This window comes from Vipera berus (genome assembly GCF_964194415.1).
Source record: "Vipera berus genome assembly, chromosome: 3".
NCBI lineage: Eukaryota > Metazoa > Chordata > Lepidosauria > Squamata > Viperidae > Vipera > Vipera berus.
The window spans coordinates 194398179-194410217 of record NC_138204.1 but is presented as its reverse complement, the minus strand read 5'-3'; the positions used below and the strand labels follow the sequence as shown (position 1 = coordinate 194410217).

The window sequence follows — 12039 nt, the reverse complement described above, 5'->3', positions numbered from 1 at the left end:
CAGAAGCATTGATAGATAACTAAAAAAAAAATCCAAGGTTAGAACAGAATTTGTTCTGTGTTTGAATCTATTAGTTTAATTTGCTTATTGGACTGTTCTTTGTGATTGGGATAAACCCCAAAAAAAGAATCTTTCCACATTTTTAATATTATTTGAATTCAGAATATATTATATTTTATTATCTGGATTTGTCCTTTCTATGTTTGGAGTAGAGATTTCCTGGAGCCAGATCCCATCCCATTTATCCTGTGGTTCTCTACCCATAATTTTAACATATTGGGAAACAGACAGCAGATTTTTTTCTGCCTATCTAGTATAATAATCAGGTAGAGGGAAGCGTGTAAACATAGGAAAATAAATATAAATCTATATCTTTTCAGGCTTTTGCAAGCAAAATTACAGGTATGCTATTGGAATTGTCACCTGCACAGCTGCTTTTACTATTAGCAAGTGAAGATTCTCTTCGAGCAAGAGTGGATGAAGCTATGGAGCTTATTATTGCACATGGAAGGTGATTTAATATTAATGAGAATTAAAGTATGTATATGAATTTCAACTATGGTAATGATTGGCTTTTGAGTTCCTATAGAAGCCAAGGTATCTACCTTACCTCCTCCATATTTATAAACAAATGGCTGAAAACTCACCCCAAATTTTGGACACAGCATCTGCTATTACAAGGTCTGTGGAGATTCTCAGTCATCCAGGTCATGGTTGTCCCAAAGGTGCTTTTTCAGGAGGCAACTGGACTTTCTTCTTTTTCTTTGAAGACGTTTCGCTTCTCATCCAAGAAGCTTCTTCAGCTCTGACTGGATGGTGGGGAATGGAAGGATTTATATTCCTTGCAGACAGTTGATCATTTTCATTCTTTTAGAGAGTTGTTGAAACCATTTGAAGGTTTACCCATGTCCTCAGAGTCACCTGGGTAATGCAAATGTGTATGGAGCCAGGGCAGAAAACATCCTGTAGCCAAGAAGGCTCCACACACATTTGCACTACTTAGGTGACCCAGAGGACACAGGTACACCTCCAAATGGTTCCAACAGCTCTCTAAAAGAATGAAAATGACCAGCTGTCTGCAAGGAATATAAATCCTTCCATTCCCCACCACCCAGTCAGAGCTGAAGAAGCTTCTTGGATGAGAATCCAAGGTTCTGATTTTAAGGTGAGCATTCTGAGCTATGGAGGCCTTTGATCTTCTTAAATTCATAATAATAAAATAATGAGAACTAAAGGCTCAAAGAGAAAGCGGTTTAGAAAGAACAAGAGCTTTTGGGGTCTTCAATTCCCTTCCTGTTAAGAGTTCCTTAATAAGGTTTGCTCTTCCTTCCTAACAACAATAAAGGTGGTTTTTCCAAAAAAATATGTGAAGAGCTGTAATTAGTGATTTAACTATGTTTTCTTTTTGGCTGTGCTTTAATTTATATATATAATGTATGTTTAATTGAGGAGGGCTTGGAGAGGTAGAAGTGGCCAATATGGAGGTTGCACCTTGCCCTCCAGATCTCTGTCTCCCCTCCAGATCTCTGGAGAGGAGGAAGGGGTGGCAGGGGAGGTGTGTAAGGAAAGGCTGCCCAACAAACCAGCATTTTTACCACGCACAATTGGAAATGGGAATTCCCTTTCCTAGAAGAGCCAGCCTCCCTTGTGCAGGGCTCGAGAGCGCTGCTCCCCTGCTGCCGCCTCTTGCTCTCCAGAGATGTGTCAAGATAGAAGTTGGACTCGGAAGAAACTGCTTCCTGCAAATGTCCTCCACCTCCTGCTTTGCCAGGAGGGGGCACCGGACAGGGAAACACCAATGATGTCTGAGATTTGGAAAAGAACCCCCCCCCCTCTCTCTCTCTCCTCTCCTCTCCTCTCCTCTCCTCTCCTCTCCTCTCCTCTCCTCTCCTCTCCCTCCCTCCCTCCCTCCCTCTCCCTCTCCCTCTCCCTCTCCCTCTCCCTCTCTCTCTCTCTCTCTCACACACACACCATTCCAAGCTTGGAGACTTGTATCCACATCTGAGCTAGCAAATTGCCAATCATGCCTGGGCTTGGAGAGAAGGCCCTTTCCTTCCTCTGTGGATAAAAGTCCCCAAACCTGGAATGCGGTGTGTGTGTGCGAGCGCATACACTTGGCTCTAGCAGTTTGGGGAGGCGAGGAGTTTGTGTGGCACTGACTTTTGCACCCACATAGAGTTAGCCAGTGCAACTTGTTCCATTGTGACCCAGCTGTCTCGAGTCAGCTGTGTCCAGTGAATGGTGTTGAGCAAGCCACGTCCACCTGCTAGGCAACTGGTGGTACTCAAATATTGCCATATCCTAAAAGTGGTACAATCTCTATCTTAAACATTATATTGGCTCAGTATAATTGGTTTTTATTCTTTTCAAAGGGAAAATGGAGCTGACAGCATTCTAGACCTTGGCTTGTTGGATTCTTCTGATAAAGTACAAGTAAGAAACATCTGTAGACAATGTGTTTTTAAATTTACTGTTTAAAGATGAAGGTTCTGTCAACGCTGCTAACATCGGATGTTCTTGCTTTGAGAACAGATGGAAATGCAGCAATTTTCTCTATTGCTTTTAGAATTAGTTGCTGCTGGGAGGAGGAACAGGGATGAAAGTCCAGCTAGTCATAACAATAACTTAATCATGGGAACCCAACAACATTGGGCTCAGAGCTGATAGTGTTTTGGCGGGCTGGAGAGCTGGAGAGAAAGCCTGCGCTTCAAGCTAATTGGGGAATGTGATTTATGACTTGTTTATTGGAGGATGGAATTGCACTTTGTTACTTTGTATCCAGGGAAGGGGAATTTAGTTTCTGGTTTCAACTATGTAGTGCTGATACTTTGTTTCTCGAATAAAAGATTCTTTAAGGTAAACAATGCCTGGGACAGATTCTTTTAATCACATACATAAGACCAGAAATCATATGTATTCCCAGAGTCATCAAATTAAATAACAACTATAAAAGAATCCCTCAAATTCCATGAAGTCATGGCAGTTGGAGTTCTGAACAAGAGACTGTACATTGCAGCATATTATTGCAACTGGCTCTTGTAACTTACAGTCTCAATTTTGTCTTGGAAATTGATCATGCAGCTGGTCCTCATTTAGTGATTGCCTCATTTGGGAACCATTCACATTTTGGACAGTGATGAAAGAGTAACTTTTATGATCAATTTACAACCTTTGTAGATTTGTAAAACAAAGGAAAACTGAAATAAAATTATAAGCACAGTTGAAATTTCACTTAGTCATTACTTAATGTTCAAGTTACTTGTCCCATTCTTGATCGCTAAATGAAGAGTATCTGTAACAGGGTTTTTATGCCTAGAAATGGTCTCATTTACTCATCTTAGTCTTATACCTAGGAAAGCAGATGGCATAAGATTAGCTGTATTCTGTGGTAAGAGGAAAAATTATCTCTGGGTTGATATGTAGTAAACTCATTAAGACAACATTTTTCTTCTTAGTTTCATTTCAGAGTATTTTGCATGCTACGTCTTTACAAATTACTGTTAGTTCTTTTGTTCTTTCCTTCTGTTGAATTGATGAGTGTACAAGCCTTTTTTCATACCTAAAATTTATTTATTAGAAAGAAATTAGACTAGTCTAGTATTTATTTGCTTGAAGAGATGACACACAGAAAACTAAAGCAGAGTCCATATTTTAGAAACTGTTAGATAAGTACATAGATGTATATTATTAAATTAGCATTAGCATTTGTTGAAATCATCTTTTTGAATGGTATGTTTTGAATACACAGTTCAGTACTAAAGTTGGTTGTTAACAGAAACAAGCACTTTTTATTTCTACTGTGTGTTTCTTTTAAAAAAGGAAAACAGAAAACGACATGGTTCTAGTCGTAGCGTTGTGGACATGGAATTAGATGATACAGATGATGGTGATGATAACGCACCACTGTTTTATCAACCTGGAAAACGTGGTTTTTATACACCGAGGCCAGGCAAAAATACAGAAGCCAGATTGAATTGCTTCAGAAATATTGGCAGGTAAAATGCCCTCTAGATGAGTGCATTGCTTTCTGAGAGAAAAATAATATGAAATGTTATATAACATTAAATGTAATAAGATTGGGATTTTCAACCAAAATTTGAAAATAATGATTGTTTCTTAATACTTCTATTTTGATATTGTTAGCAATTTTCTGTTAAAATATTAACTGCTTTCTAATGATTTTCAGAATTCTAGGGTTATGCTTGCTGCAAAATGAACTGTGTCCAATTACATTAAATCGACATGTAATAAAAGTTCTTCTTGGCAGAAAGGTAAGACCTCTTAGTGATGTAGCATAGGGATGCTGCATTAATTGATGAAATTTGTCTTCAGCTAAAAATGTAGGGCATTGCTCCATGACCTCCATCCTTCTGTTTAAAATGTTTGTTCCTTTCCTTACTATCAGATACTTTATCCAAAAAAGGAAAGAATATTTCAAAAGGCTCCATTCTGGGTATAATGGTGATCTACAAATAAGATATCAACTGATTATTTTTTTTGTGTGTGAGATCATTATAGCCTTTCTCCTAAGCCCTTCATTCATAATCCTCTAAGCAGAAATTTCATCAAACAACTAAAATAAGCCATTATTTTCAAAACAAACTAGAATTTCAATTATAGTCTGCTGGAGGTCACAAACCCAAATAGTTATAAGCCCAAATCAGATTTAACAATCAGTCTGAGAACTAACCCATGCTCTTTAACTTTTGTGCTTATATTGTGATTTATTTAACTTCTTGATCAGATGGTGGAAATGTCTATACACTATTGTTCTTAAAATAGATATGAGAATATTACTTGTAAAATCTTATAAATTTCCCAACAATAGCTTAACTGCACTACTTATACAGTGAAACACAAGTAAATGTTTAATGATTACTTTTTTATTTTCAGGTTAACTGGCATGATTTTGCCTTTTTTGATCCGGTTATGTATGAGAGTTTACGGCAACTCATCCTCGCTTCCCAAAGTACAGATGCTGATGCAGTTTTTGCAGCAATGGACTTAGCTTTTGCGATAGACCTGTGCAAAGAGGAAGGTGGAGGACAGGTAGGCACAAATTACTGTGTTTAATGTCACTGTCTCAGCACGTGTTTGTTGGACCCGTGTCCCTCCTGGCTGATTTATGCGGCCCGGGATGGGACACGAGGCTGGCTCCAGGCAGTGATCACTGCCTCTTTGAGTGAGGGTAGCTTTCCCGCTGCCTTGAAGGAGGCGGTGGTGAGACCCCTCCTCAAGAAGCCTGCCTTGGACCCAGCAATATTAAACAACTTTCGTCCGGTCTCCAACCTTCGCTTTCTGGCGAAGGTTGTTGAGAGCGTGGTGGCGCAGCAGCTCCCTTTGTTCTTGGATGAAGCTGATTATCTAGACCCGTACCAATCGGGCTTCAGGCCCGGGTACAGCACGGAGACGGCATTGGTCGCGCTGGTGAATGATCTCTGGCGGGCTCGGGACAGGGGTTGCTCCTCTGTCCTAGTCCTTTTAGACCTCTCAGCGGCTTTTGATACCATCAACCATGGTATCTTGCTGCGACGTCTCAGGGGGTTGGGAGTGGGAGGCACAGTTTTTCAGTGGTTCTCCTCCTACCTTCTGGGACGTTTGCAGTCGGTGTTGGCGGGGGGCAGAGGTCGACCTTGAGGCCTCTCATTTGTGGAGTCCCTCAGGGATCGGTCCTCTCGCCTCTCCTGTTCAACATCTATATGAAGCCGCTGGGTGAGATCATTCGTGGTTTTGGAGTTTTTATTTTGACCCCAAACTACCCCAGTGATGCCCTCGACGTGATGTCCCGTTGCCTGGAGGCGGTCCGGGTCTGGATGGGGAGGAACAGGCTTCGGCTCAACCCTGACAAGACTGAGTGGCTGTTCGTGCCGGCATCCCGGGAAATTCCGATTATTCCATCTCTTGCCATGGGGGGTGAGCTATTACCCCCCGTAGATAGGGTGCGCAACTTGGGGGTCCTTCTAGACTCACAGCTCTCTTTAGAAGAGCATATTGGAGCTGTGACTAGGGGGGCCTTTGCCCAGGTTCGCCTGGTGCGCCAGTTGCGACCCTATCTGGACCGGGATGCCTTGCGTACAGTCACTCATGCGCTTGTGACCTCTCGTCTAGACTACTGTAATGCTCTCTACATGGGGCTGCCCTTGAAGTCCACTCGGAGGCTCCAACTGGTGCAGAATGCAGCCGCGCGAGTTGTGCTGGGAGTCTCCCGATACTCCCATGTTACACCTTTGCTCCGCGAGCTGCATTGGCTGCCGGTTGTCCTCCGGGTGAGATTCAAGGTGTTGGTAATGACTTACAAAGCCCTACATGGCATGGGTCCGGATTACCTACGGCAACACCTGCGGCCGGCGTCAACTTCCCTCCGTCCAGTGCGCTCCCACAGAGAGGGCCTCCTCAGGGTGCCTCCGATCAAAGAATGTCGATTGGTGGCCCCCAGGGGGAGGGCGTTCTCTGTGGGCGCGCCAGACCTGTGGAACCGCTTGCCGGTTGAGCTCCGGATGGCCCCCGACCTTCGCTCCTTCCGGCGCGATCTAAAAACTTATTTATTTGAGCAATCTGACCTGGTTTGATGGGTTAGGGTTGGGGTTTTAATATGTTTTTAATTACTATTTTAAACTTGGACATAATATTTAATCGTTTTTTAACTTTTGTATTCTGTTTTTATATTTATTGCCCTGTACACCGCCCTGAGTCCTTCGGGAGAAGGGCGGTATAAAAATATAATAAATATATAAATATATCTCTTAATGTTAACATCTATAGCTACTTCAGTAATTTTAGTGACAAATGTAATAAAAAGCAAGATTAAGAGGAGTTGTGAATAACTGATGGTTGTGAAGGCTTTAATAAGATTTTAAAAAATAATTCTGTGTTGCATTGTTTTTCTAGGTTGAACTTATTTCCAATGGTGTAAATATACCAGTCACTCCTCAAAATGTGTATGAATATGTTCGTAAATATGCAGAACATAGAATGTTAGTAGTTGCAGAACAACCTCTACATGTAAGTGATGTGAAGTCTTCTTGGAATTTGATGCACTTTTTCTTACTACTGTTCTGTAATCTTTAAATAAATATCATGTTGAATGGATAGATAACAAACTTTTAAGCTGTCCATGAAATACTACATTTCATAAAACATTCAAAAATCTGTCACAAAAATACATTTCTCAGTATCAGCAATATATCTGAATGAAATTTAGAATTAGCATAGAAAACACTGTTCTTCCTCCTCCTGATCCAGTTATGAATATTTGATTCCAGAATATAAAATAGTAACCATGTAAATACAGAGAGGTTATCAACCCCACCCCCCACTTCCTCTATTTTATCTCTGGGTGTGGATGATGTGAAGCAAAGGATTATTCTGGAAAGGTATTGCTTCAGCTCATGATGAGAACATAGCAAGGCTTGTGTATTATTATTTATTTATTAAATTTATTATTATTATGTATTAAATTTATGTGCCGCCCTTCTCCCTAAGGACTCAGGGCAGCAAGGAATCTTGAGTTGTATTGTAACCCAGCAGGGTGCATTTGAGTGTTAAAATTCTATTTCTGGTGGCTTTTTCAGGCAATGAGGAAGGGTCTGTTGGATGTACTCCCAAAGAATTCATTAGAAGACTTGACAGCAGAAGATTTCAGGCTTCTAGTCAATGGATGTGGTGAAGTTAATGTGCAGATGCTAATCAGCTTTACTTCTTTCAATGATGAGTCAGGTATAATATATTTTGATTATACGTTGCACCATAATAAAATTGCGATCAGTGTCTTTGCATACTGATTAAAAAATAAAATGTTTTGTAAGTTATATAAGGTTATCCAATATTGTATAAGCTGGCCTATTTCATTCCTCTAGAGAAGATGTGAAAGGGACCTAGTGGGAATATGATCTCTTACCAGTGTCCAAGTTCTTCTGGGGGATAGAAACAGTTGGGTGTAATCCTTACATACTAGTGCTTCTTGGTTGTGTTTATCCTGTGCCTACTGGGGAGCTTCTTCACAAATTAAAAATGATAGTTCAGTTTATTCTTTCAAATGTGATTTTTGGATTTTTTTTTGAAAAATTGAAACTTGATCACTTACGTAATGCAAAATGTAATTTACAATGAACATTGTATTACTGACCAGCTAAAGAGTAGTGGTGTAGCATTTAGTACAAGGTTAGCATATTTCAAGTATTTCCATGAATTCACTTTTGAAAGTAATACTATGGGGTATCTGCTTTTAATATTCTTTTACTTCATTTCTAATAGGAGAAAATGCTGAAAAACTTCTGCAGTTTAAACGATGGTTTTGGTCCATAGTAGAGAAGATGAGCATGACTGAAAGGCAAGATTTAGTAAGTACTATTTCTTTTCCTTGGAGCTAATTCTTACCTTTTGAGTATATAATTGTTAAATTCCTTTGCTTTGACAAGTTAAAAAAAATTATTCTCACTTATATATTGTTATCCAGGTTTTTTTCTCATGGTGGCTTAATTAATATGGAATAATTAATATCAAAACTGGGTATGAATTTGTTTAGTGAAGAATTAACAGTTTTTTTTTTAATGGTCCTCAGGTTTACTTTTGGACATCTAGCCCATCATTACCTGCTAGTGAAGAAGGATTTCAGCCTATGCCATCCATCACAATAAGACCACCAGATGATCAACACCTTCCTACAGCAAACACATGTATATCACGCCTTTATGTTCCACTTTATTCTTCTAAACAGATTCTAAAACAGAAGTTACTACTCGCCATTAAGACCAAAAATTTTGGTTTTGTGTAGACAATTAAAAAAAAGTGTGTATTGCTGTATAATTATTACTAGCTAGATTTTTTTGTAGAGTTTCCATTTGTCCATAAAAGTTTATGAAAGTTAAAGCTGTCATGCCCCCTCCCATTGCTGGTACTGCAATGATAAAATGCAATATTCCCAAGCAAAGTTTGCAACCTAAGGGCTGAAGAAGCACTGGCGATGTTAAGATTGTGATCAATTTGCTAGTCATTAACGTCTTGGCCAAATCCAGCCTAAGATGACAGCAGAACAATATAAATTACACTGTGATTTAACTTTTTCAAAAGGGGTGGAAATATTGTCAAATGTTCTTCAAAAAAAAATTCACTGCTGCCTTTCTGGAAAGTGTTTCAGCAAAGGTGCTTGTATAGAGGGAATAGGAAATTTCAAAATAAAAGATGAAGTATGTCCTGTGGTTTATTTTAATTTTTTTAAAAAAATGGTGTTTAAGTTTGTGGTTGGCTGCAGTTGTGCATCATGTATATTGAACTTGTAAAAAGTTCTTGCCAGTTAGAGCTAAGAGTTGAAATCATTCACGTTTGCTTACAAAAACCACTGCCATTGCAATTTTGTCTGCTTGCACTGGACTCTGGCACAATAAATACCACCATTAATGTTTGCATGTAGTCTGTATAACCTTAGTGAGATTCTTTTTGTATGTAAGAAGGAAGCCAATGCACAGTATTTAATCGTTTACAATCAACATTTTGTATCCCTCTTTCTTTGAGCAGTCGGTTAGGAGGCTTACACCTCCAGCTCAAATCCAGACACTTGTTCTGCTGTGTCTCAAGCTGGTTAAAATTTCAGCCTGGGCACTACCTGGTAACTGTAAAATGTTTATAAGATCATGATTATTTGAAGGTACATTTTGAAAAAAAAATTTAATGTTCGTGAGCAGCTTAACTACTTTTGTATCTAGCCTTTTTTAAGTATCTTGTTACAGTTTTTAATAAATTACAAAGTCATACTGAAAAAATAGTTTTTATTTATGTGACCTGTATATTTTAGTTGCAACTGCACATCACATCTATTAAGTTGTTTGTAGGTGAATAAAACTACTCTTTCTCTTCAGTTAAAATAGAAGCAGTTCAATCTGCATTTTACAGTTAGCAGAAAAATTTAAGATGGCCTGATCCAACAAAGTATAATCTTTTCATCAGATACTTACCCAGCACACAAATGTTTGCCAACTGCATTGTGATGCACATACAAAATGCTATTTTTATTAAAGCATTTTAGTGCATAATATTTCAGTATATTAAGATCCTATTTAGTTGAGCACTAACATATTGTAGGAAAGGGGAAGATTCTTTGTTATTTTATGCTTACTATCTCATGGTATAATTTGTTACGTCTATTTTCTGTGGGGTTTTGGCAGGGGGGAAATTGCACATCAAGAACTTGCCTGAATTTCTGCCAAAAGGACCAGCTCTTCTCTTTCCTCTATGCCAACAACTTTCACGCCTCTTTCTGCCTTGAGCATCCTGCTTCTGTAGACTATCGATTGTTTTGGCAGGCACTCTAGCAGTGTAAACCCTAACTGTAACCTCTTTTAAATAAAGACTGAAGACTGTTCTCTTAAAAGCTGTGCCAGGCTTACTCAGTTTTTAAAAAATTAAATAGGTGCTTTATTTTTTCCCCCTTACACATTTTGATGAAATCATTCTTTCTGAATGTCAGCCCTTTTAAGGAAAAGGATGGAGTTTTTCATGTTTGGCATAGCATTCAGGTTCTGTTTTTGAATTTGCTACTTGGCTTATAGCAAGTTTCATAATGTCTGAGCCTCTTGCATTCTGTAATTTAAAAAATGCTACCTACCTCACAGAAGAGTTGAGGCATAATAAAGTTAATATTCTCTGAAGCCCTTTTAGGAAAGGCTGTGTATATTGTAAAATATTGTTATATATAACCTGTGTATATCTAGCCTATCCCTATGTTATATGTATAGCTCTGTATATAATACAATTGTCTTACAACAGTCACAGCAAAATACATTACAAAAATTCATAAGGCCTATACAGTAGCGTGTGTGTATACACAAACACACATGTACACAAACAATACTTTGTTGTTACTCTAATGGCAAGGGGAAAGCTAGAATGATTAATGTTGTAGTCATTGACTCAAAATGTGTATGTAGCTATATAAATAGCTTTTCTCTGTATATTTGAACATTATCAAGCTTTTAATAAGAAATGCTTATTAAAATTGTACACCGCATTACTGTGTGGCTTAAATTAGTTTCTTTTAACTATATGGCAAGAAAAGTCATAGGAAAGTTTTCCAATAGTGTCTTGAATTTTACCAGACTTTTGATAATCATATTCTTTTAAAAGCTGGATTTTGGTTACTTTTTTCCCTCAAGCCACAGAGCTGAATGGGCTTGAAATTATGACAATTGAGTTGCTATGGTAACCCTCTAAAGTCCTTTGGGACTTTCTTGATCCATGGAACCTCGGTTTTGTAACAAGATGTATTTTGGCAACTGGTAGCCACCAACTGTGAAATCAATACAAATAAGCACAAGAAATGATTACTATGGCTTATGTGTCCCAAAAAATTATGGTACCTTCAGAATTTCCTTTATGTTGCCCACAATTTAGCCTTTTGGACTAATATTGCAACAAAGCAAGGTTATTCTGTACATCTGTTAATTAGCACCACTGTCTATTGACCAGGCCAGCTTTTTGTTTTTGCAAGAAACAGATAAAATATGAAATTGTGAAATATGCAGATTTATGAACAATTAAAAAGCCTCATTTAATCTGTTTGCTAGCACTGTATATGTTTAACACAGCATACATGTCAATATTACTACCTGCCAGAGATAGCATGAGTGCTGCCACTTGATTCCTGTTAACATTTCAGAAGATGGAGGAAGCTGAAGATCAGCCATCAAGCTAGTTTGTGGGTAAACCTTTAGACACTATATACTAAGTTAAACCAGCACTTGAATTGTTCGAACAGCAGGCTAGGCACTAATAAAACATTATTGCTGATAAAATTTGTGTTAGGGTTTCCAATTCCTAGTTAGTTTAGTGGTGGTATCCTAATTAAACTTTATTAAATAGTCTTGAAAAGTAGCCCCAATTACTTCATGTCATCATTAGCCTATCTAATTTACTTAGTTCAAATAGTTCTTTTAAGTCTGTTGTAATTCTCTTACCATTTTCCCTAAGTGATATCAATACTAGAAAAAGTTGACCGATAAATTGATAATAAATCAATTAAATGAAAACTGATTAAAAACAAATGCT

General features: G+C 38.3%; 1 protein-coding gene across 3 annotated transcripts in view; it reads left to right on the top strand.

Moving 5' to 3' along the window:
• The window catches only part of UBR5 (ubiquitin protein ligase E3 component n-recognin 5), an 86122-nt gene extending 74572 nt beyond the window's left edge, over positions 1–11550 (top strand). For all 3 annotated transcript variants that reach the window (XM_081325002.1, XM_081325003.1, XM_081325001.1), the window contains exons 51-59: positions 381–511; positions 2373–2433; positions 3820–3995; positions 4187–4271; positions 4894–5049; positions 6889–7002; positions 7572–7716; positions 8254–8339; positions 8561–11550. In XM_081325002.1, the coding sequence (XP_081181128.1) occupies positions 381–511; positions 2373–2433; positions 3820–3995; positions 4187–4271; positions 4894–5049; positions 6889–7002; positions 7572–7716; positions 8254–8339; positions 8561–8773 (1167 nt within the window). In that variant the 3' untranslated portion in view covers positions 8774–11550. The remainder of the gene's footprint in view (positions 1–380; positions 512–2372; positions 2434–3819; positions 3996–4186; positions 4272–4893; positions 5050–6888; positions 7003–7571; positions 7717–8253; positions 8340–8560) is intronic.
• Positions 11551–12039: the final 489 nt, after the last annotated feature.